Raw genomic sequence first — 26,173 nt, 5'->3', positions numbered from 1 at the left:
TGGATGAAGATTGTCATGTAAATTTTTAGGCTAATGATCTGAAAGCTGTGTAAACTTCACCTCAGAATGGTTAGACCAGATGGTCTATATATTATGTTTTAAGCTACATTTGAAAATGAAGAGAACTGTTTCAGCATTTCCAAACAAAGCCAATAACCCTTTGACAACAGCAAAGTAGAGTTTTACTTGCACCCTGTCCTTCATGAGGAAATGAACATGCTGGTCAAACAAAGAGTAGTCCAGAAGCCAAAATATTGGATGTGGTAACTTCACAGCATATTAATGGCCATGTGCTTAAATGCAATTGAGAAATTTATAAGAATGAAGTCAATGCAGATCATTTTAAGAAGAGTTCAAAGTGCTTTCATTACAACTTTGTTCATTTGGTCCACAGAACATTAGATGAAGTTAGAGCATTGTCTCTTCACAAGTGTTTTAAATGACCATGTTTTGTGCATTTTTTCATCAAGATCAGCAGGAAGAATATCATCCTCCAGGTTAACAAAGCATAAAATCCTTGTCTGTCCTCGTGGTGCAAAATCGTAATGGTTAAATACATACCCATAATTGCCAATGCTGTCGCTTTGGTTAAGTACTGTGCCATTAAGCTGATTACTTCTAAATTTGAACCATCCAAGTTGCACCTGTGGATGTTTCCAGTGCCAGAACTGATCCAGTATAGCTTGTTTGTGGTGTAATCAACTGAAAGACCTGCAAGTAAATAGAAGAATTACAATAAAATCTTTTATTGGGGTCAGGGGGGGTGGGGGGGGGGAGAACATGATGATGATCACTTTGTGTCAGTATTATTTCTTACTGATTCTTAACTGGGTATCCAAACGCACATTATTTCAATTCTTCCAAATCACTTCATTCATGCACCAACATCTATTTTTATATTATTCTTCATATATCACAGGAGACCATTTGGCTCATTGACTCTATGTCATCTCTCAGATCATTCCCATTAGTTCATTCTATTAAACCCTGAGAGGAGGAGTAGAGGAAAAACTGTCTCATTTTATAGTAAGCTCTGTGGGAAAATTTTGAACTACTGCTGAACAGAGAAACAATGGGATTACCAACATTTTGGTTTCCTTCCACAGAGCAGTTATAAACAGCATGAATGATTGCAAAACATACACATGCCCAAGCACACAAGCGTGTTGAAATACTTCATTAGATTGTTGCTGAGCTTTAAAATTTAGTGAGTTATTTATGATGGGTTTTGGATGGGGACCTGTAGATCATTTGAGAAACAGAAACAGCAAGGAATGCCTGGAGTCGACAGAGAAAAAAAAACCAAGCAAACTATAAATAATCAACACATTTTTGACACTGAACAATTCCATTGCAAAGTCCTCGTGCTATGATTATGACATCTTTGGGAATTTTATTCATGTTTATCTGATGTCTTCATATTTTTTGTCCAATTAACTGTCAGATATACAATGTGTCACTATAATGAAAGGCATCCTAGTCAAAAAAAAAACAAAGCGCATTCAGATTTTCTGTCTTCCAGAGTAAGTGTGTATACAGGAGGAGTAAACACCTTTCTGACTTAAAGAAAACAACAAAGGTAGAGTTGAAGAAGAACAAATCTCAGCAATTCCAAAACATTAAGGAATTCAACTGGCTCAACCATGGCATTGAGGAGCTGTGATAAAGTATCCTGGAACTTGCCAAGTTGGAGTGACTTCTCCTCAGGGCCCCTTGTGATAAGGCAGCAGAGTGGAGACAAATGAAAATAATCACACAATTCCTTATGCCAGTTCTAACCCTTCCGGATTCCACAAAAGGAACAAGGCTAACTAATTAAACATCACTGCTTATGCTTTTTCTCAGATGTTGGAAGATATAATTTGATGCAGATGTTCAAATTTGGTCCATTCTTACACCATGAGTTATATCATGTAGAAGAATACAATATCAATTGCAAGGCATCTCAACTGACCTTCTCTGAAGCACCCCAGCCACCACCAGAATCCACATCTATTTTTATGATTAAAATCTGGACCTTGTTTGAACCCATTTTCCTGACTTTCCTTTTAGCTGGGTTAATTTTTCATCACAATTTGTTCATAGTGCTGGAAGAATGCTTCCTCTTCAGGGGAAATCTCAAAAAGGAGGGCAGTTTCTAAATAAGAGTACATTCATTTATGAGTGAGCATGAAGAGCATCCATTCTATTATATGGATGGAACTTTGTTTTAATTCTCTACCAAGAACTCGGAGTGATTGAAGATACATAAGGGAGAGATAAAGAATGTCTGATATAAAAGGGAGTGAGGGCTAAAGCAGCACAGGAAGGAAGTGAGGCAAAGGTTCTATTAGTCATGATTTTATAAATGGCTTCAGGCTTACTCCAACTCCTAAAGTTCTGTTAAAATTTGTGCAAATGGAATCGTTCTGGTCATCTCATCACAGGAAGGATGCGGAAATTATGGAGAGGGTGCAGAGGAGATTTACCAGGATGTTACCTGGATTGGATAATAAGTCAAATGAGACAAGGGTTAGCAGAGTTAGGTCTGTTCTCTTTGGAGTGAAGAGGATGAGAGGAGAATTCATAGAGGTCTACAAGATTGTGAGAGGCATAGATAAAGTGAATAGCCAGCAATTTTTTTTTTCCTCCCCAGGAGTGGAAAAGCAAACAGCGAAGGGAGAAAAGTTTAAGGGAGACATTGGAGAAAGTTTTTTTTTCCCCCACAATAGAGAGCTCTGGGTGCTTGGAATGCCTTGCCAGGGGGTGATACTGGAGGTTAAAACATTAGGGGCATTTAAGAGACACTTAGATGGGCATAGATTTGAAACAAAAATACAGAATTACGAGAGAGAGAGAGAGATGGTTTAGTAGATGTATTTTGGAGGAATATATGAGCTGGCATATCGAGGGGAGAAGTCTGTACTGTACTGTAGTTTTCTATATTCTATGAAACAACAAAAAGCAGGAGATTTCAACGTCATTGCCATTTGATACAACTTTAGTTACAGCACTCTTTTCAAGATTTCAAATTTCCTTTATAGTTATGTAATAATACTGAAAGTATAATATTACAGACATTTCCTTCCACATGCCATACAGCAGTCACCATTAGAATTGCCCAGCGCCCCTTACAGAAAGAGAGAAAGAATAGCCAAAGAGAATCTTTGATGAGACACTGAGTTTCCATGGTGTCACCTCCTTTGCTTTTACAGCCTCTGCAACCACACAGACTTGTCAATGCATTGGCAACCCGAACTCCAGTTCCAAAGTTCTACAACAATCAGGAAGGCTTCAGTGTCTGAGGCCCTTTGGGATCCCTTTGTGCCCTCAGCACCCTCACAAATCTGGGTTTGGTGAATCCCTCCATTGCGAGTCGCTGACCGCCTGAACCCTATGTGATCCTTCAGTTGCTGAGCCCCTCATTGGTCTACAGCCACGGTCACCATCCTGTAGGGTTGTCTCCACTCCTTCTCAACAGGGTGTGTGTGGGGGGGGGGGGGGGGTGGGGGCAGTTTCTCCTCATTTCTGGCATCTTTAGCCAGTCCACTGCTCACCTGACGTCTGCAAGCCCTTGTGGTACACTGCCCGCACAGGCACTGCCATGCTGGGCACAGACCTCCAGAGTTGCAAGACTTTATTTTTTTTTTAAAAGTGATCCTTTAACAGGCTGTTAAAAACATATCTGGAGCTTTCAGCATTAGGACCAGGGCAGTAGAACCCTACAAAGCTTTATCAATAACACAAAAACTCCACGGATCGCACTGGTGGTCAGCTTTGCTATTCCAGCAGGTCTGGCAACACTTCCATTCTTTGTGCTAGTTTTAAAAATCTTGAGTTTATAATGAGGCTCCAATTTCCAAATTGTCAGAAGCCCAAAGATGAATCATTATTGCAAGTTGAAACGAATTAGAAGACCTGGAAGGGGAATTCAATGAAATTGCCTCTTCCATTTGGGTGTGAGGGCACTGTAAAGAGCACATAGTAATAACTTGCAGATGTACTTTTAGTTTGTTATTTACCAAAAGATCTGAATGTAACTTGAAAATAATTTAGATATTAAAAAAATCAATATCATTAATTATAATCAATTCATTCAACAATGGCAGTGTGACACAGGAATTAAAATATTGTGGCAGATGATATTTGTGCTCATACGCCATCATGTTGAAATAACGAAGCCACACCTGAAGTTGTCAGCCAGGGAAGAGAAGAGTGTTTATTACAGTGTTATTAGGCTTAATATAGACACCTGGCGTCATAACATCTGAAGTGCTGATGACCTCATGACATAACTACGTTGAATAGGCCAAGGCTTCTCAGTAGATCTACAGGTGCTGCTGAGTCACTAGGCCTTGTGGCTGTAGTAGCCAGTTGCCAGTAGATAGGAAGCTGTTGTGTCTAGCAGTTAGTACTGGTCCTACCCACTCCCTCCAAGCATACAATATAATAATTTATTTTGTAACCCTATTTTTGTTAATAATTGCTTTAATTAAAATTCACTCTTTTATATTTTAACCATATGAAGAAAATCTTTCAAAGTAAATTATAACAATTTTTAATTGCTGCTTAATTGCCTTTTGTATGCTAACAACAGAAGTTTAAATTTTTTAGGGGAAAGGAAAAGCTTTCTAAAACCTATCATAATTTTCCCTAGAATCTGCAATTGCTCCAAATGGAAATTGTACTTCATTTTATGCAGGACTTGTAGTCAACCTCAACCTCAAGTATTAAACACACTGACTAATTATTAGATTGTTGCATCAATTATTTTGAGAAGATCACTAATTTACATTTCAGAATATATGTTACAGTAATACTTGGTCATGTAAGCTGAATCTATAAATGTTCATTGAAATCATCATATTCTCCCAAGATGGACAGAAACTGGCTGGCCATTAATCAACTGATGAAGCTTTGAGGTTTCCCATTGAAGGCTGGGTGAAGTTTGCAGAATGGATTCATTGGTGTAATTTTGCAAAGCTACATGTAAGCTAAAGTTGTTGATCCTTCAACATGATCCCATTTTATCTTTTATCTAATTCAGGCCTACATCTCATGAGAATAATTTGGCCTGCAGACCCGTACAGGTGACTCACTTCCTGACATTCTCATGTCTTCCCATCCCATCTGCAAGGAACAAGTTAGACGTCAGGAGCTGAAGTTTGATGAACTGAAGATCTTAAAGGAGGCCGAGGCAGTAATAGACAGGAGCTTCAGGGAAGCAGACACACCTAAAAATCAGGTGATAAGTAACGTGGTAACTGTCAGGAGAGGGAAGGGGAAGAGGCAGACAGTGCAAATCACTCCTGTGGCCATTCCCCTCAATAAGTATACTGTTTTAGATACTGTTGTGGGGGGGGGGGTGGGATGGGGAATGACTAACCAGGGACAATGGTCACATTTCTGGCACAGAAGCTGGCCCCCCAGCTCAGAAGGGAAGTGTGGAGAAGAGGAGAGTGATCATGATTAGGGACATGTTGGTTCGACAAATGGACAGGAGGTTTTGTGGACAAGATCAAAGCTCCCGAATGGTATGTTGCCTCCCAGGTTCCAGGGTCAGGGACGTCTCTGATTGAGTTCATAGCATTCTGGAGGGGGAAGGTGGGCAGCCGGATGTTGTGGTCCACGTGGGGACCAATGACATAGATAGGAGTAGGGATGAGGTCCTGAAGAAGGAATATAGGGAGTTAGGAAAGAAATTAAAAAGCAGGACTCCAGAGGTGGTAATCTAAGGATTGCTGCCTGTGCCTTGCACCAGAGAGGGGAGGAACAGGAAAATGTGGCAGATGACTACATGGCTGAAGAGTTGGTGCCAGGGACAGGGGTTCAGACTTGTGGATCATTGGAATCACATCTGGGAAAGGTCTGACCTGAACAAAAAGGACAGGCTGCATCTGAACTGGAGGGGGACAAATATCCTGGTGGACAGGTTTGCTAGAGCTGTTGGAGAAATTTTAAATTAGTTTGGCTAGGGGGTGGGAATCAGAATGTGAAGATTGGGACAAGGGTAGAAAGAGAAAAGTACGATGCTATGTGCTCTGAGTTGGTGAGGAAGTACAGGCAGGGGAAAAAACAATGGTAGTCAGCTAGAGGGATTGAAATTTGTCTATTTCAATTCCAGGAGTATTAGGAATTGCCAAGAGTATGAGGAATAAAGGGGATGAACAGAGCATGGATCAGTATGTAGAACTACAATGTTGTGGCCATTACTAAAAATGGCTGGAGGAAGGGCAAGATTGGCTGATGCAGGTACCGGAGTTTAGGTGTTTTAAAAAGAATAGGATGGGAGGTAAGAGAGGATGGAGTAACATTACTGGTCAGGGATAGTATCACAACTACAGAAAAGGCTGCAGAGGGAGGAGTGTCCATAAGTTGGTGTGGGTAAATGTCAGTAATAGGAAGGGAGCAATTACTGTGTGAAATAGCCCTCGTGGTATGAGGAGCAGATAATCAGGCAAATTTTGGGATGGTGTGAGAAAGACAGGGTTGTAGTTATAGGTGATTTCAGCTTCCCTGATATAGGTGTGGCTGAATTTGTCAGGTGTGTTCAAAAAAGATTCCTGACACAGTAAGTAGAACGGCCATACTAGATCTAATTCTGAGGAATGAACCTAATCAGGTGGCAGACCTCTTGGAGGGGGAGTATTCTGGTGTGCGTGACTACAATCCCTCATCTTCAACATAGCTATGAAAAAAAAATGTAAACTGGGAAAGTGCTTAACTGGGGAAGGACTAATTAAGGGATGAGGCAGGAACTCACAAGAATAAATTGGGAACAGATATTTAAGGGTGAAAGCACAGAAGCAATGTGGAGGAGGTTTAAGGACAACTTGTTCAGGGTTCAAGATAGGTTAGTTCGACTGCAACAAGGAAAATATGGTAGGAAAATGGGTCTGTGGTTGACAAAACAAGTCAGGAAAATAGTCAAGAGGAAGAAGGAAGCATACATTAGATATAAGAAGCAGGAAACAGGAAAAGCTCATGAAAAGTATGTGGTAGCCAGGAAGGATCTTAAGAAAAGATGTTGGAGAGTTGTAAGGGAGCATGAGAAGGCCTTGGAATGTAGAATTAAGGAGAACACCAAGGCATTCTGTGCGTATGTGAAGAACAAAAGGATCATGAGAATTAAGGTGGGCCTGATAAAGTATAAGGGAGGCATGATGTGCAGAGGAGATTGTGGAGGATCTAAATGAATATATCACATCAGTATTCACAAAAGAAAATGACCTTGATCATGTTAAGGTCAAAATTGAACAGGCTTGTGTACTGGACAATGTGGAAATTAAGGAAGCGGAAGTTTTGGATCTTCTTAAATGCATCAAGATTGAAAAGTTCCCGGGGCCAGATATGATGTACCCCCGGCTGTTGTGGGAAGTGAGGCAAGAGATAGCTTGGGCAGTAGCTATGATCTTTGAATCCTTTTTGGCTGCAGGGGAGGTGCCAAAGGATTGGAGAATGGCAAAGGTAGTCCTCTTGTTTAAAAAAAAGGTAATAGGGAGAATCCTGGGAATTACAGACCAGTGTGTCTTATATCAGTGGTGTGCAAACTAATGGAGGGGATTCTCAAGGATAAGATCTATAAGCATTTGGAGAAGTACAGTCTACTCAAGGATGATCAGCGTGGATTTGTGAAGGGAAGGTCATGCCTCATAAATCTAATTGAGATTTTTTTAAGGTAATAAAATAAATTGATGAGGGTAGGGCGGAGATTGTGGTCTACATGGATTTTATTAAGGCATCCCCCCATGAGAGACTCACCCAGAAAGTAATGAGGCACGGGATCCATGGAACCTTGGCTGTGTGGATTAAAAAAAAGGCTTGCAGGAAGAAAGCAGAGAGTAGTGGTGGAAGGAAAGTATTCCTGCCTGGAGGTCAGTGACTCGTGGAGTACTGAAGGGATCTGTTCTGGGACCGCAGCTCTTTGTGATTTTTATAAATGATCTGGATGAAGAGGAAGAGGCTGGGTCAATAAGTTTGTAGATGGCACAAAGGTTAGAGGAGTTGAGGATTGAGCGGAGAGTTGTTGAAGGTTACGAGAGGGTACAGACAGGATGCAGAGTTGGGCATAAAAATGGCAGATGGAATTCAATCCAGATAAGTGTGAGTTGATGCATTTTGGAAGGATTAACTAGAAGGATTAATGGTCAGTTACTTAAGAGAGTGGATGAACAGAGGGACCTTGGGGTGCAAATCCATACATCCCTCAAGGTCACCATACAGGGTTGATAGGAGAGTTAAGAAGACCTATGGGATGCTGGGATTCATTAATGGGGGATTAAATTCAGGAGTAGGGAGGTCATGTTACAACTCTACAAATCTTTGGTAAGACCACACAGAGTATTGTGTTCATTTCTGTTACCTCATTATAGCAAGGATGTGGAAGCTGTTGAGAGGGTGCAGAGGATATTTACCAGGATGCTGCCTGGAATGGAAAACAAGCCTTAAGAGGCAAGGTTAGCAGAGCTTGGACTTTTCACTTTGGAACATTGAAAGATGAAAGGAGACTTGATTGAGGTCTACAAGATTATGAGAGGAAGAGATAGGGTGGATAGCCAGCAGCTGTTTCCCAGGGCAAGATCAGCAAATATCAGAGGACATATGTACAAAGTTAAGAGAGGGAAGTTTAAGGAAGACATCAGGGATAAGTTTGTTTTTTTTATTTTTACAGAGAGTTGTGGATGCCTGGAATGCCTTGCCATGGATGGTGGTGGAGGCTGAATCATTCGGGGAATTTAAGAGGCTCATAGACAATGATTGAAAGGAAAACAGAGGGTTATGTGGTTGGGAGGGATGAAAACTTTTTTTTTGAAAGGCATATATGGGTCAGCACAAAATCAAAGGGCCTGAACTGTGCTGTGTATGTTCTTTGAATGCTTTCCACTTGCCAGGATGAGCAGAACTCCAACAACATACAGAAAACTTGCTATTATCCTGAATAATTCAGCCCACTCAACTCGCAGACTATCAACTACACTGAATATTGATGGCCTCCGCTATTGGGAGATGGTTCTTGGCAGTTTATATCATCCTGGCAACACTCGTAGCACCTCCCAGAAGCTCCACTGCCAGAAGAATATGAAAAACAAGTACATGGCAACCCCACAACCACCAAGTTCTCCTGAAAACTGCATACCAACTTGATCTGCAAGTACAATGTAATTTCTTTCATCAATGCTGTTCTAAATTCTGGAATTTCTCATTCTGTAATGATAGATAACCAAATAAAAATTACAGCACAGAAACAGGCCATTTTGGCCCTTCTAGTCCACACCAAAGTAAGTACTCTCCTCTAATCCCACCTACCTGCACCCTGCCCATAACCCTCCATTCAGCTCCCATCCATATACCTATCCAATTTTTCCTTAAATTTCAAAATTGACACTGCTGCCATGACTTCACCCAGAAGCTCATTCCACACAGCCACCACTCTCTGTGTAAAGAAGATTCCCCCTCATGTACTTCTAAACTTTGCCCCTTAACTCTTGTTTCAATCTCTCCGACTCTCAATAGAAAAAGCCTATCCACATCAACTCTATCTATCCCTCTCATAATCTTAAATACCTCTATCAAATCCCCTCTCAACTTTCTACACTCCAAAGAATAAAGACCTAATTTGCTCAATTTTTCTTTGTAACCCCGGTAACATTTTCATAATTCTTCTCTGCACTCTCTCTACCTTGTTGATTTCCTTCCTATAATTGGCTGACCCAGAATGGATACAATACTCTAAATTTGGCCTCACCAATGCCTTGAACAGTCTCAACATCACTTTCCAACTCCTGTATTCTATGCTTTGATTTATCAAGGCCAGCATACTAAAAACCTTCTTTTTTCACAACCCTATCCACATAAGATTCGATATTCAGGGAGTGATGCACCATCATTCCTAGATCTTTCTGCTCCACTGCATTCCTCAATGCCCTCCCATTTACCATGCAAGCCCGATTTGATTATTTCTACCAAAATGAAGCACTTCATACTCATTCATATTAAATTCCATCTGCCACCTTTCAGCCCACTCTTCTAAGCAGTTCAAATCCATCCGCAATCTTTGAAAATCTTCTTCATTATCTTCAAACAATTCAACAAGATTGGTCAAACATAACCTTCCACGCAAAATCCATATTGAGTGTTTCTGATCGGACCCTGTCTCTCTTGATGCTTATATATTATCTCTAAGAACATTTTCCATTAATTTACCTACCCCAAAGACGTCAAACTTACAGGCCTATAATTGCTCCGCTTGCTTGTCAAACTCTTTTTAAACAAAGGAACCACATTAACAATAAGCCAAGCCTCTGGCACTATACCCATCTCTAATGACATTTGAAAAATCACTGTCAGAGTCGCTGCTATTTCCTTACTAAATTCTCTCAAGGTCCTGTGGAAAATCCCATTGGGATCTGGAGACCAATCCACCTTAATATGCTTCAAAAGCTCCACTACTTCCTCTTTCTTAATCATGATAGTTTCCATAATTACCCTCTTTTCTTCCTTTACCCTGTGCAATTCAATTTCCTTCTCAATGAATACAGAAGAAAATTAATTGTTCAAGATCTCCCCCATCTCTTTTGGCTCCACACACAAGTTATCAGCTCTGATTCTCTCAGGGACCAATTTTATCCCTCACTCTCCTTTTGCTATTATTGAATTTGTAGAAACCTTTTGGATTTATTTTCACCCTGCTTGCTATAGCCAACTCATACCTTCTTTTAGCTTTTGAATTTCTTTCTTAAAATTCTTTTAACATTCAATGTATTCTCTGAACATCTTTTTTCCTTGTTTCTTATATTTATTGTAGGTTTTCCTCTTTTTTTCGAACCAAGTTTCCAAAATCCCTTGAAAACAATGGGTCTCTCAAACTTTTGACCCTGCCTTTTAACTTAACAGGAACATACCCTCAAAATTTTGTACCCTCAAAATCTCACCTTTAAAAGACCTTCCGTTCTCTACTACATTCTGACCATAAAACAAACCATCCCAATCCACTCCTTGCAAATCCATTTGCATCTCCTCAAATCTAGCTTTTCTCCACTTGTAATCCTCAACCTTAGGCCGTTCTATACCTTTCCATAATTACATTGAAGCTAATGGCACTATGATTACTGGCCCCAAAGTGCTCACTAACACATACCTCCATCACCTGACCTATCACATTCCCCAACAATAGATCCAATTCCGCCCCTTCTCTAGTTGGAAGCTCTATGTATTGCTGTAAAAAAGTATCCTGCACACATTTTACAAATTCAAACCATCCAGCCCTATCAGAATGGATTTCCCAATCCATATTTGGAAAATTAAAATCTCTCACAATCACAACCCTGTGCTTATTACAAATATCTGCTATCTCCCTACAAATTTGCTCCTTTAGTTCTCATTCCCCATTAGGTGGTCTTTAATGCATCCCTATAAGTGTAACTACCTCTTTCCCATTCCTCAGTTCCATCCAAATAACCTCCCTGGATGAGCCCTCTAATCTATCCTCCCTAAGCACCATTGTAATATTTTTTTCTGTCAAGCAATGCAAATCGCCACCTATTGTCCCTCCAATTCTATCACACCTAATGCAGTGAAATCCAGGAATAGTTAGCTGCCAATCATATCCCTCCTGCAACCATGTTTCATGAATCACAACCACATCATAATGCCAAGTGTCAATCCATACACTCAGCTCATCCACCTTCTTAATAATACTCCTAGGATTAAAGTATATGCATGTCAGAGACTTCCCACTTCTTACTCTCTGTTTTCCCCCATCTTTACAAATAACTCTAATATGTTCTTTTTCTATCATCTCCCCTCCATTTTTGTAGGGAGCATCTCCTTTCTCAATCACCAGGTTTTCCTCCCTCAAACACCCTATCTACAAGCTTTCTCTGTTTGCAATCTAACCTTCTCCTTGCCGTTCTCTTCCATTTGGTTCCCTCCCCCCAACCATTCGAGTTTCAAGTGTAATGGATAAATATTAGGAGGAATTTTGGTAAGATTTAGAGTAAGGTTACATACATACACCTATTTTAAAACAAATCTTATTTGAAAGACTGAAGAATTAATATTCAATAACATTGCAGGATATCTGGAGAATGTGATGCACATTTCACAAGTAAGTGCTAATTGAAATGACATCATGAACTGAAAGACCATTGTTTTGGAGGAGACAAACTGGCAACAAGTACCTTTCTGCAAAGTGTTCACAGAAAGGTCACTCCTAGGTTTTGTTTATCTAAGACAACACCTTAACTAAGTAGCCAAACTCCTGCTGTTTGCTGAAGAATGTGGGGGTTTGTTGCAAGTGAGTGAGTCTCATGAGCTTCCTGGCAGTTGTAAGTTGCAGTTGGAGAGAGAGAGAGACAAGTTAACAAGCTCTCCCAGCTAGTGTGTGTGACACTGAAGAACCGCTGAACAGTTCAAGCCAGGAAGCTGTTGAAACTGATGGAAAGCCGCAGAGCAGTGGATGGGTGGAAGTGCTATCTGTCTGATGTTTCTCTTGGAATAATAGGAACAGAAAGGAACTCTGTGATAGCCTGAAAGAAAGAGGCTATCATCTGAAAAACCCTGATGGGGCAAGTTTCATCAGCGAGACCTTGAGGTGACTAATGGTGATACCTCAGTTGTGCAAATCCTGGAACAACTAATCTCTCTCTGCAAACCCTACAAGAACCTTCCTGAGCAGTAAACATTTACTTTTCCAGCACCAAAGCCTGGCGAACTTTATACCTGTTAAATTCTGTGCACAGTATAAGAATTGCCTGCATCCACAGAAGTTGGAAGGAGAAGTAAGATTGTACTGTGAACCAAAGAACTTTTCTTAAATTTACACACACATTACACACATGCACTTAGAATTAGAAGGGGGTTCATTTGGGTTATTAGTTAAGTATAGAGATAAGTTAAAATTTGATTCTATTTTCATGTTTAAAGTTGATTAAAAATATCTTTTGTTTTAAAAACCACTTGTCTTGGTGAATGTCTATTGCTGCTGGGTTTTGGGTTACTTTGGGCTCATAACACGTCTCCTGAGTAGCCTTCACAAATGTCCCTGCCAGGATCCTGGTCCCCCTGGGATTCAAGTGCAACCTGTCCTTTCAGTACAGGTCACACCTATCCCAAAAATGGTCCGAGTGATCCAGAAACTTGAATCCCTGCCCCTTGCTCCACCCCTTCAGCCACGCATTTATCCTCCACCTCATTCTGTTCCTGAGCTTTCACTGTTGCGTGACACAGGCAGTAATCCTGAGATTATTCCCTTTGTGATCCTTCTTTTCAACTCCTTACCTAACTCCCTGTACTCATTTTTCAGAATCTCTTCTCTCTTCCTCATTACACATCATTGGCACCTAGATGCACCACAGCCTCTGGCTCATCTCCCTCCCATTTTAGAATATCTTGGACACAAGCAGCAACATCCCAAACCCTGGCACGAGGGAGGAAATCCCCCATCCGGTTCTCCTTACCTCATCCACAGAATCCCCTATCTGTCCTCCTAACTATGGAGTCCCCCATGACTACTGCCCTCCTCTTCCTTTCCCTACCCTCTGAGCCTCAGGGGCCGACCTTGTGCCAGACGTACAGCTACTGTTGATTTCCCCAGCTTTGCTGTTCCCCCCCCCCCCAATTCCCGGACAGTACTCATTATTGAGGTTTACAGTCATAGGAGTCCTCTCTTGCACTTTACTCTTCCCCCTCCATATAATTTTCACCCACCATTGTCAGAAATTAATACAGAGGATCATTAAAATAAATCACTGGGGTCTCTCTTTCCAATGCTGATAGCATTCACCCGGAGGGTTCCTTAGATAGGGCTTAAAGAATTGTTGAGGAACCCTACCATCCGTCACACAGCATTTTTAACCTGTTACCATCAGGAAGGAGGTACAGGAGCATAAAAACAGGACTGCCAAGTTGGGAAGTAGCTTCTTCCTGCAGACTGTGAGATTCTATTATATATCTATGGATGTGTGCATTTATTATGTGCTGAATTGTTAAGAATTATATTTAGTATTTATGTATATACACCATGCTCGGATAAATGCTGTTTTACCTGATTGTACAAGTACAATCAGATGATAATAGACTTGAACTTCCCCCATCCCATTGATGAAACAAAAAAAATCCAGTTTCATCCCAAAGCCCCTCAAATAGTTACTGCTCCAATAACGCCAGAGACATCACAGATCATTGTACATCACTGGTCTACTGCAGGGGGCAACCGCTGTACCTGCGGGAGAGTATGGGACAGGATGACACCTGGCCGGCTGTCAATCAGCCAACCTGAATGAATCAAGCCCCACCTGGTCGGGTGTTAATCACCCTCCGGAATATAAGCCTGAGCTGACCCTACAAAGACTCACTCAGAGTTTACAGCAGTACAGCCTGCCCTGCTCTGTAGATGTCTTTGTCGATTAAAGCCTGTTGTACAGTCTCTTTGGTTTTATGTGTTCTGATCTGGCTAAATGCACACCACAATTTACTCGACAGAGACATTTTTCCAAGGCTGCTATGGAAAAACTCCTGAGTGCTGGGAGCCTCAAAATCGACCCATGCCACCTGGAAGCCCAAACACGCTTCGAGATCTGGAGACACACGGATGAAGCAATCATTGAGGCCCAAGCAAATGACATTCTGGACTCTGATCGAAAGAAGCTTGTGATACTCCAATCCAAGCTGGGTCCTCGTGCCTTCCAGGCAACCAAAGGCTGCTCCAAGTACAAAGAAGCAATGGACACTCTCGAGAACGTGTACAAACCCCCCACGAATGTGGTCTTCGCAAGGTACCTCCTGAATACCCGAGCCCAGCAACCCGGGGAGATGGCTGAGTCTTACCTGGGACACTTGCTTGAGTTGGCCTGACCGTGTCTGGCTGAACCCGGGGTAAATAAAGAGGAGGTCGAGAGACTGATCTGGGACGCCTTTGTCTGAGGGCTATGTTCGAGGACCATCCGGCAGAAGTTGCTGGAAGAAAATATCTACACCCTGGCCAAGACAGTGGATGTAGTCCGAACCTTGGAAGCTTCAGTCATGCACACAGAAGTCTTCGACTCCAGGCTCCCCCAGGCTTCTTCGTGGTCACCTCACACTACTGCTGTGGCCCTAGGCCAAGCTGAGGAAGAAAACATTGCTGCCACTGGCACCCGGCACCCCTGTAAGTACTGTGGGTCAGACAGTAGATTAGGACAAAACTGCCCACCTAGGAACCAATACTGCTGCTGATGTGGCAAAAAAAGCCACTTCACTAAAGTGTGCCTCTCAAAGCCAGCCGGCAGCTCAGCGGCCCTCTACGACCTCGCCACCTCCCGTGCGGACCCCACCACGTGTATGTGCCAGGTGATGCCACTTCTGGCATCCCCAACCCTGGAGGCACAACTTGCGGCCCTGTCAGCAATGATTGCCACATGTGCCCCACGCACCCGGACCAGCCCCCGCCCTCTCCAGTGCCGCCCGCTGAAGACTAGAGTGATGTCAATTCCGGCTATGGTGTGACATCACTTCCGCCAACTGCAATGATGTCACTTCCCCTGGCATGATGAACACAGCTGGGGAAGGAAGCCAGCCATGCCTCGGCCTCCCACGTGGCGCCACAATCTTGGGCCAGGCATAGGCTGACACCGGGGCCCGATGATGACAAAGTAGTCAACACAAGTGATGACCAGGCCACCCTACCGACACTCCCCATGCCTCCGGACGCCATTAATCGCCACACACAGCACTCCACGATTAAGGAGGACACCACTGGTTGATACTCACCTTGCACGCTGCCTACAGAGGACACCCACACCATGACTCAGACCCCAAGATGGTCCTAGCAGCCCCCACTCTGACAAGGAACATTCCCCACGACCTCGGGCGCTCTATGATGGATGTGCAAACAATGGGCAGGTAACAAAGAGCCTGTTTAACAGTGGCAGCACAGAGTTTCATTCACCCGAGCGTGGCCCACTCCCTTAAGCTGAAAAATCCAACCCACCACCTTCTCTATCACCCTCGCCACCAAGGACCGGACTGTTGGTACCCTCAGGCACTGCTCGGCTGATATAATTGTGGGGGGCGGGGGGGGGGAAAGACATACACAGGGTTCAGGCTCCTGGTCATGCCCAAACTCTGCGCCCCAGTCTTCCTGGGCCTAGATTTCCAGTGTCACCTCGAGAGCATTACCCTTGCCTTCGGGGTGCCCCAACCTCCACTCATGCTACACAGCACACTGACCTACCAGCCCCGGACAACCTGTGGCCTCTCCACACTGCGCATCAACCCCCCCCCCCCCCCCCCCGTAATTTTCTCACACCTCACATCAAACTGCAAGCTAATTGCTGCCAGAAGTAGGTGTTATGGCGCTGCACACAGAGATTTTATGAAGGCGGAGGTTCAGCGGCTTCTGGCAGAAGGTGTAATAGGGCCCAGCAACAGTCCTTGAAGTGCCCAAGTCCTGGTGGTCAAAGGGGAATGTAAACCGAGGATGGTCATGGATTACAGCCAGACCATAAAATGGTACACCCAACTAGACGCCTACCTCTGTTGAGGATAGCCAACATGGTCAACGAGATAGCCCGCTACTGAGTTTTCTCCACAATTGACCAGAATTTGGCTTATCACCAAATCCCCATACACCCCAGGACAAGCCCTACGCTGCCTTCGAGGCGAATGGGCGCCTGTACCAGATCCGCCAAGTTCCCTTTGGGGACATGAACAGGGTCTCCGTCTTCCAACAGGAAATGTATCATATGGTAGACCGGCACAAGCTGAAGGCTACATTCCCATACCTGGATAACATCATCATCTGTGGCCACGACCAGAAGGACCATGATGCCAACCTGGAGAAAAAATACCTCCAGACGGCTGAGAAGCTGAACCTCACTTACAACAAGGAGAAGTGTATGTTCAGTACCACCCCCCTAGCCATCCTGGGGTACATCGTGGCTTAAAGGGTCATCGGCCCAGATCCAGAGCGGATGCGCCCATTAATGGAGCAATCCCTCCCCCACACGCTAAAGGCTCTCCACAGATGCATTGGCTTATTCTCCTACTATTCGCAGTGGGTTCCCCACTTCTCAAACAAAGTCCGCCCACTGGCCCAGGTTACAACTTTTCCCCTCCCACCCTAGGAACAGGCAGCTTTTACATGCATCAGGCAAGACATCATAGGTGCCATGATGCAGGCCATGGATGAGGACGCCCCTTTCCAGGTGGAGAGCAATGCCTCCGATGTAGCCCTCGCCGCTACTTTCAACCAAGGGGGGGGGGGGACGCGCCCCATCGTCTTCTTCTCCAGAACCCTCCACGGTTCCGAGCTAGGGCATTCCGCTATTGAAAAGGAGGCCCAGCGATCGTGGAAGTGGTCCACCACTGGCGCCACTACCTGGCTGGCAGGAGATTCACCCTCCTCACTGACCAACACCAGTCATGTTCATCACCACTCACAAGAGCAAGATCAAAAATGACAAGACCTTGCACTGGAGAGTTGAGCTGGTAACCTACAGCTATGACATCCAGTACCATACAGGGAAGTTTAACAACTCCCCCAATGCCCTCTCCCGGACCTGCTCGTCTCTCCACAACGACAAACTGCAGGCACTGCACGAGTCCCTCTGCCACCCAGGCGTCCCCCAGTTGTACCATTTTATTAAGTCCTGGAACCTCCCATACACCATCAGGGACATCAGGGCCATGACGAAGGCATGCCGGGTCTGTACGGAGTATAAACCTCGTTTCTTCCACCCACCCCAGGCTCATGTCATAAAGGCCACTCAGCCTTTCGAGTGCCTTGGCGTGGATTTCAAGGGGCCCCTGCCTTCCACGAACCAAAATGTCTACTTTCTCACAGTAGTGGACGAGTACTCCCACTTCCCCCTTCGCTATCCCTTGCCTGGACACCTCCGTGTAACACCATCATCAGGGCCCTGGTGGAGATCTTTACCATGTTTGGCTACCCCACACTTAACCACAGCGATCAGGGGTCAAGTTTTATGAGTGAGGAACTGCGCCAGTACCTGACAGCAAGAGGCATCGCGACAAGTCATACGACTAGTTACAACCAGAGAAGCAATGGGCAAGTGGATCACAAAATCAGGGTGATCTGGAAGGCAGTCCTCCTGGCCCTCGTCAAAAGGGTGATCTGTAGAATACTGGCAGGATATCCTGCCCGAGCCGCTCCATGCCATTAAGTCAGTCCTGTGCACGGCTACCAATGAGACCCCTCATGAACGCCTGTTTACATTCCCCAAAAAATCAGCAACTGGAATGTCCCTTCCAGCATGTGTAAGCACGTACGGGCACACAAGGCCGAATCCCTAGTCGAGCAGGTTTTCCTCTTACACGCGAACCACAACTACACCTATGTTAGGTTCGGCAGTGGCAGGGAGGACACCGTCTCAACGAGGGACCTGGCACCAGCAGGAGCACCCACCTCCAGCCCAGGATGACACCAACCTGGCACACATTCCCAACCCCGGGCAGCTTTGGGGCACACAGGACCTCATTGAGCACCATAGGCCCATTTCAGTCGTGGGGACAAAAGTGCCCCCCCCCCACTCATCCGATATGACACACACACCTCGACCCTGGCCCCTCCGGGCCACCCCTCCAAGCTGCACCATGCCAGTCACTCCGAACTCCGCTGCCAGCCCCCCCACAACCCCTCCGACCAGTGACCAGGACCCAGTCCTGCGACGGTCGCAGAAACACCGCCGGCCGCCGGATCGTCTCAACCTGTAAATACTGTATATTGTGTGTGATTTTTCTTTTGTTACTGCACCCCTCACCCCCCCCCTACTCCCCAGGACAATTTTAAAGAAGTGGGTGAATGTGGTGGTACACCACCGGCCTACCGCAGGGGGAAACCTCTGTACCTGCAGGAGAGTCTGGGGGACAGGATAACACCTGGCCGGCTGTCAATCAGCCAACCTGAATGGATCAAGCCCCACCCGGTCGGGTGTCAATCACCCTCTGGGATTATAAACCTGAGCCGGCCCTCCAAAGATTCGCTCAGAGTTTACAGCAGTACAGCCAGATCTGCTCTGTGGATGTCTTTGTCAATTAAACTTGTACAGTCTCTTTCTGTTTTGTGTGTTCGCTTCTGGCTAACAGCGCACCACAATCATATTCTTCAGTTGTAAAATATTTTCTATTATGCAACCTGCCTTAAAGAGCTTCCTTGCATTTTAATTGGGTTATCAACACCTTGGTCATGTCTGCCAATGTCAAGTCAAGGTTGCAGCCTTGTGTCCACTCCAACCAAGACTGCAAGTCAGTAAATGTTAGAGAAGCTCAGCAGATCAAACAGCAGAACAATTTAACAAAAACACAAAAATGCTGGAAGAACTCAGCAGGTCACGCAGTGTTCACAGGGGGAAAAGATAAATAACCAACATTTCTGGCCTGAGCCCGAAAGGTGCCTTACCTTGAAGAAAGCCTCAGGTCCTAAAACATTGGTTATATACCCATGGACGTTGCGTGCCCTGTTGATGTTCTCCAGCGTTTTTGCTACAATCACAGAGTCTGCAAACTTTTGCATTTCACCTCATTATACTTATTCCTGTTTTGATTTAGCACAAGAACAATGTGCATTTTGAAATGATAATGAGTTCACATTTATTTAGCATCTGATTGTAGAAGTACAACCCGAGGAAACAGCGTTTGAAGGTCCTCCGTGCAACACACTGAAAACACACATGCAGTCATCACACACATACAGACAAATGATGCATATTAATTGTATGTATATACACATATTAGAATAAATAAACATTATTATTAAATAGTTATGTCACAGGAGGTTTCGATGAGTAATTCTTCAGTCATTCAACAGTCTCACTGCTTGTGGGAAAGAGCTGTTTTTCAAACTGGTATTTCTGGTTCTGATTTTCCTGTATCTCTTTCGTGACAGGAGTAGCTGGAAGATGTTATGTTTGGGATGGTAGAAATCCTGACTGATTTTTAAAGCACTCTTTAGACAATTATCTCAGTCAATCCCAATGATTGGGGTGGGGCAGTGGGAGGCGGGGGGAGATAGGGACACCACCGTGATCGTTTATGCTGCTGTTATGATCCTGTGAATTGACCTCTGATCTGATATTCTACAGCAATTGTACCACACTGTGATGCAGTCGGCCAAGATGGTCTTGATAGAAGTCCTGTACAAAGTTGACAGGATGGCCTTTAGCCTTGCCCACCTCAGTCTTTTCAGGAAGTGCGTTTTGGATGTCTCTTGCATTTTATACTTTGCCTCAACTTGGTCATTCAATGTGACCATTCTATTAGGTTGTCATCAAAGATAAATACAAAGTGTGTATGTGAAAAGAGAAATTGTGAAGAAATAAAGAAATTTTTTCTGCTCTACTTTGCGCAAGGGACTACCATAACTCACACAGTGGCACATAATCTCTTCAAAAGAACATTATAAGTTTAATTAAAGTCAAGAAACTTATTTGAACCCAAAAATTTAGCTTAGTTTTCCAATGTGTTGTTGATGAAATGCACACTGTTAGAAATGTGGAATTTTGGTTGAAACAGTAAACTGCCACAAAAGAACCCAAGGTACTAGAAAGAGTTATAAAATGATATTTGTAGCCAAGCTAATAATAATTTCACATTAAAATGGGATAAACCAATGGGATCAAGACATTTTACCTTACAGGGAAAGGTGCATTATTACAAATATTCCATTAAAACAAAGCCCTAGGCAGCAGGTGGAATTAAACAAGCCTTACAAAAGTCTAATACAGAACAGCTCTTAAGCTTCACAAACTTTATTACTGTTGACCAAACAAAGAAAATCAGATGGTTGTTGCATTGATTGTAATGGTTGGCTTTGTGGTTGAGAAAGAGCTTTAGCAAGGATGGGTGCATCAAGGCAGAGGATAGTCCTGATTCATTGAGGTGAAATTGGTAATGGTCATGATTATTGTAATATAGTCAGGATAATGTGAACTATTTTGTAACCGTGAAAGAGTACACCCTTCTCATTTAGTAACTATAGTGTGGCGTATGTATATGTATATATGATTGTGTGGTGAACAGTAAGTAAAGTCTCTTTTGTTATTTGTATCTTGCATCTCTAAGTTATTTAAGAAGCCTCCCAAGTAACACAGAGACATAACATGGTGGCAGCAATATATGAGAACAAAAATAAAGCAAAACAATTCATTGTAAGTCACTGAAATACAAAGGGTAAGAAAAGAAAAAAAAAACTAAAATAAATGTCGAACAATGATGGACTGGGAGGCTGAAGACATTGTTGAATCGTTTAAAAGGTTTCAGCAGAAGTGCACTTAGGCATTCAAAAGCTCTTTTAAAAATGCAACAGCAGATGATAAGCTCAATTGTATACTTCTTTGAACAGGAAAGCGAGGTCTTGACTTATTTAATAGCTGGGAGTTTACAGAGGTGGAGAAAAATGATCCAGAACAGATATTTGCAAAATTTGCATCTCACATTGAAATCAGGTCTAATCATAGAATTAAACGCAATGAATTTCAAGGCTTAATGCAAGAGACTGATAAAACTGTTGAAAAGTTCCTCACTAGACTAAAAACTGTTGCTGCAAAATGCAGATTTAAGGATAGAGAGGAAAGATTAGTTGATCAACTAATATGGCGGAGTGGCCATCCTGAAGTGCAAAAGTCTCTGAGGGAAGGATAACTTGAAACTGGCCGAAGCTATAGACACAGCCAGAGTCTTTGAGGCCACAAGAACACAAATGAAATCTAAATCTATGCAGACCCACCCACAGCAAAGAGAGGAAAGGGTTGATGCTACAAAGAACATAATCAAGACCTGCAGTAAGTGTGGCAGACAACACTCCTTCATTGACCAAAACAAATGCCCTGCATATGGATCTGAATGTAGAGCCTGTTGTAAAGCAAACCACAGAGCGAAGATATGCAAGCTTGGGATGAAGAAAACAGTAATACCAGTGAAGAAGGAAGACAAGAAGAAGATCCACCATATAAAAGGAAACAGTGAGGTCTCCATCACCCAAATACTGGACATAAATCCATACACCTTCACGAGATGTTGGGTGAGATGAAAGAAGGAAGCGAGTTGTACACAAGGATCCAAATACAGAGGACAATCCAGTACAAGCCTACGATATTTAACCAAAAGGTGAAACTAGATACTAGATCACAAAGCAACGTCCTTCCACTCAGAAAATGGAAACAGAAAATGCCACATTAATGGCCTTTGTTAGACCCATAATTGAGCAGCAAGGGTGAGCTAAGATCAATGGCTGCCATAAGGGAAAGAAAATCCTCTGTACATTCTACGTGATGGATGCAGACAGAACAGCAATTCCAGGTCTGGATAGCTGTCAGGAGTTGCAGTTGATCTCTGTCAATTATGAGATCTAAAAGCATCAACAGAAACACACTTTATGCCATGGCATAAAGTGGGAGCACACTTGTTCACTGAGAATGGAGTAGTATTTGATAGTAGCTTGTTACTATTCTAAATTCCCATTCATTAAAAGGGTAAAAGATCTGAGAGCATCAATTATTACCTCAGAAATGAGAGCACTCCTTGCTGAACATACATGGAATATCTGAGCAAGTAATATGTGACAATGGAACACAGTTCACATCACAAGAATTCAGAAAGATGGCTAAGGAGTATGGATTTATTAACATTATATCATCCCCATACTCCCACAAAGATCATGGCCTCATTGAAAGACAAATGCAAACTGTGAAATGCACACTAGTTAAGTGTCGCAAAACAAAAGAAGACCCACACCAAGCTCTCCTATCATTACGAGCAACACCTTTAAGGGCTGTCATGAAGTCCCCGATAGAACTTCTAATATAAAACAAATCTGCCAAGCAAAATACACCTTCCAGAAGACCAGGAGGAAACCAGAAGACTATTGGCTGACACGCAAGAAGGATGGCAGCATTGTAACAAACTTGCACAAATATTGCCAGAACTCTTCAGAGAGAACCGTGTGCACATTCAAGCTGATAATGAAAACATGGACCCGAGCAAAGGTCATCAGAGAAGCTGAGACACCAAGATCATACATTGTCTAGACAGACTCTGGCAATCAGCTGAGGAGGAACAGAATTCACATCCGACCGACACAAGATGTGATGAAGCAGAAAGCTTTAATACAAGCAAAACCTACAACACCAATATCAAGTGAGGCATCAAATGAAGAGACCACAACCACTAATATTGAAACATCAACACAGCAGTTGTTAGGTGAAGCACAACAAATTACATCAACTACTCAAGTACCAACACAGAGCCCAATAGACACAGCCAAAAGCAGAAGATGGTGAAGCAACCTACTGCCACCAGTGTAATATGTATAAGAACTATTTAAAAATAGTTGTGTAAATAAACTAGTGTACAAGTTCAGTAACTTAAGTTGCACTGGAAAGAAAGTGATAACGAACACTAAATTTTTCTTTATCTTGAGAAGGAGGGATGCAATATAGTTGGAATAATGTGAACTATTTTGTAAGCATGTAAGAATACATCCTTCTCACTGAAGTGCACCACTGGGGCATATGTATCTGTGCTTATGCGTGCTTATGCGTGCGTGTGAACAGTTTCCTGAGATGGTGGAATGCATCAGTAAGTGAAGTCTCTTTTGTTATTTGAATCTTGCATTTAAGAAGCCTCTCAAGTAATAGAGAGACATAACAGTTATAATCAGATTAAGGTCTTATTTCCAAGGGATGGGGAGAATGTACAAACTACTTGCAGACAGAGCCAGATTCAACCTGAGGTAGAGTGTAATAGAGTGGCGCTAACCCAGCCACCTGATATAAATGGCCTATATCATTCACACTTCGCTGGTATGCAAAACATTTGATAGCAAACTGCACAATGTTCATGAGATGCTGCACATGTCTGGCTACATGTATGTGAGCTTGTCACCTGGTTCAATTTGATATGCAAAGAAAAAGTGCAGAGATTGACCAGAGTGCAAAATTAATTGTTTGGGACATCACAGAAATTCAAGGCTATTGTGTAAGTGTTATCATATTAGTTTTCGCTCGAACATGCTGTGTGAAATTAGCTGGAATACAAACATACATCAACTATGTTTCAGTGGTTGTAATTTGAAAGGAAATTAGATTTACACATTTCTGGTGCCTTCTTTATCATTTATTAGGATAAAGTCTTACAACCAGTGAAGCATGATTGAAATATAAACCCCATAATAATGAAAGATTCGGTGATTGCCAGTCAAAAACACAAGTTTCCAAAAGCAAAAAAAAAATTAGCTGTGAAAGACTTTGAGAGTGAAACATGGAAGTCTGCAGATGCTGTGATTATAGTTAAAACTTACAGACATGCTTAAGGAAATCAGGCGGCCTCGCAGCATTCATTTGAGGTAAAGATGTATTACAAACATTTTGGGCCTAAGGCCATATTCAAGGTGAATAAGGGGTCAGGCCAGGAACATCAGTATTTAAACATACAGTGCCTTTACCATCTATAGATGCTTTAATACTAGCTGATTTCCTCAATAATTTCTGTGTGTTTTTTAAGTTATTTCAATCTGAGAGTCAATATATATTCTTACATATATCTAATGGGATTAACTGAAGCAATTCTAAATAAATAATGAGATTAATAGAATATTTCAATAAGGTAATTAATTTCACAACCGTGAGAGACGCATTGAACACCTATTATCCTGCAAATTGATTGGCCATTAACACCTATGCAACATTCATGTTGAGTGGCTTGTTTGCAAATTGTTCACTTCTACTATTTTATTAATAATTTTTAAATAACAAATTATCAAAAAAGAAACAAACAGCATAGGAAAATCACAAAACAACTTGTTCATTATGTTGTAGTTGCTGGAGGGCCAGTGAAGAAATGTTTCATGTTTGGACACTTCTATCCAGCCTACTAACAGCATGGGTGCAATTACAATCACAATATGTGAAATAGGTTGTTTGAAATTGCATGTTTCTATTATTTTATTCCTCATACAAAATAATGTCAAACAAAGAGATGAAACTATTTTTGAATAGGAAAGAATGGAGCATTATTTATGTATCTATTTATTTATTTTATATCTTGTTCAGTATTTAGGAATTGAAATTTATCGCATTTTTTGCACCTATGATGCACAATACTGCTGCTGCCAAATAACAAATTCCACCACACGTTCATGACAATAAACCTGATTCTGAGCAAATCAAACCCACCTGTTCTATTTTCAGCTCACAATAAAACTCAATGTGACTGCCTGTTAACCCCTGGTGTTGAAGGTAAACACAGAGCATTCGGAAGGAGAGGCAAAAGGACTTCAAAATGTGGCAAATGAAGAAAGTTGGTGATGGGTCCAAATTCCCAACAAATTGAAAAATACTTGAATGACAAAATGTACCACATACCACATACATCAGAACCAAAGATTTGCACTAAAAGTCACCAAAGATTCTTGCAAATTTCTACAGTGTACCATGGAGAGCAGTCTGACCGGTTGCCAACGCACATGACAGAAAAAGACGACAGAAAGTTGTGAACTTGGTTAGTACCATCACAGGCATCAATCTTCCCTCTAACTATGACATCTATAAGAGGCGATGTACAAACATGTACATCTTTAAGGATCCTCATCACCCAGGCTGGGCCCTTTTCAACTGCTACTATCAGAAAGGAGGTACAAGAGCCTGAAGACAAACAACCAGCAGCATAAAAACAGCATCTTCCCTTCAGCCATCAAATTTCTGAATGGACAATGAATCACAGACACTTCCTCACTTAATTTATAGCAATATTTTCACCTGCGATGCTTCAGCAAGACAACAAATTTTGTGACATGTTCACATTAATAAATTATGATTCTGAAGGACATGCTTGATTTTTGGAGGGTCATTGTCACTGGGGAATCTCAATCTCAGTGATTAAGAAAACAGCTCACTTCCACTAAATTTGCTGATGTTTACCTCAAACCAATCTTGCCTGGGACATTTCAACTCAACTGCAACATTTAATTAAAGTGAAGGAACCTTTTAGCAGTCAATTGCCTCAGGCTCAATATCATCCCCATGCAATTTCAATTATTAAAGAAAAATGAACCATCAAGTCACATTTATTATTTCTTATAATCTTATATTTCTTGATTTGCCAATACAATTGAAATTCACAGAAACTCTGAAAATAATTAAAATTGAGCAATATGAGACTAATTTTATTTAAATAGCAATATCAGACAAAAATTCTTATTAAA

At 42.5% G+C, this 26,173-nt stretch overlaps 1 protein-coding gene across 14 annotated transcripts in view; it reads right to left on the bottom strand.

Annotated features, from left to right (window-relative positions):
- The window catches only part of LOC138761991 (low-density lipoprotein receptor-related protein 1-like), a 1,165,126-nt gene that overhangs the window by 503,975 nt on the left and 634,978 nt on the right, over window positions 1-26,173 (bottom strand). For all 14 annotated transcript variants that reach the window (XR_011356692.1, XM_069935089.1, XM_069935091.1 and 11 more), the window contains one exon: window positions 562-711. Coding sequence is in view for 13 of the 14 variants with exons in the window: in XM_069935089.1 (XP_069791190.1) it covers window positions 562-711 (150 nt within the window). In the remaining variant the exon portion in view is untranslated. The remainder of the gene's footprint in view (window positions 1-561; window positions 712-26,173) is intronic.

This window comes from Narcine bancroftii, chromosome 4 (assembly GCF_036971445.1).
Source record: "Narcine bancroftii isolate sNarBan1 chromosome 4, sNarBan1.hap1, whole genome shotgun sequence".
Taxonomy (NCBI): domain Eukaryota; kingdom Metazoa; phylum Chordata; class Chondrichthyes; order Torpediniformes; family Narcinidae; genus Narcine; species Narcine bancroftii.
Note: the sequence above shows the minus strand (reverse complement) of the source record. Positions and strands in the feature narration are given on the sequence as shown.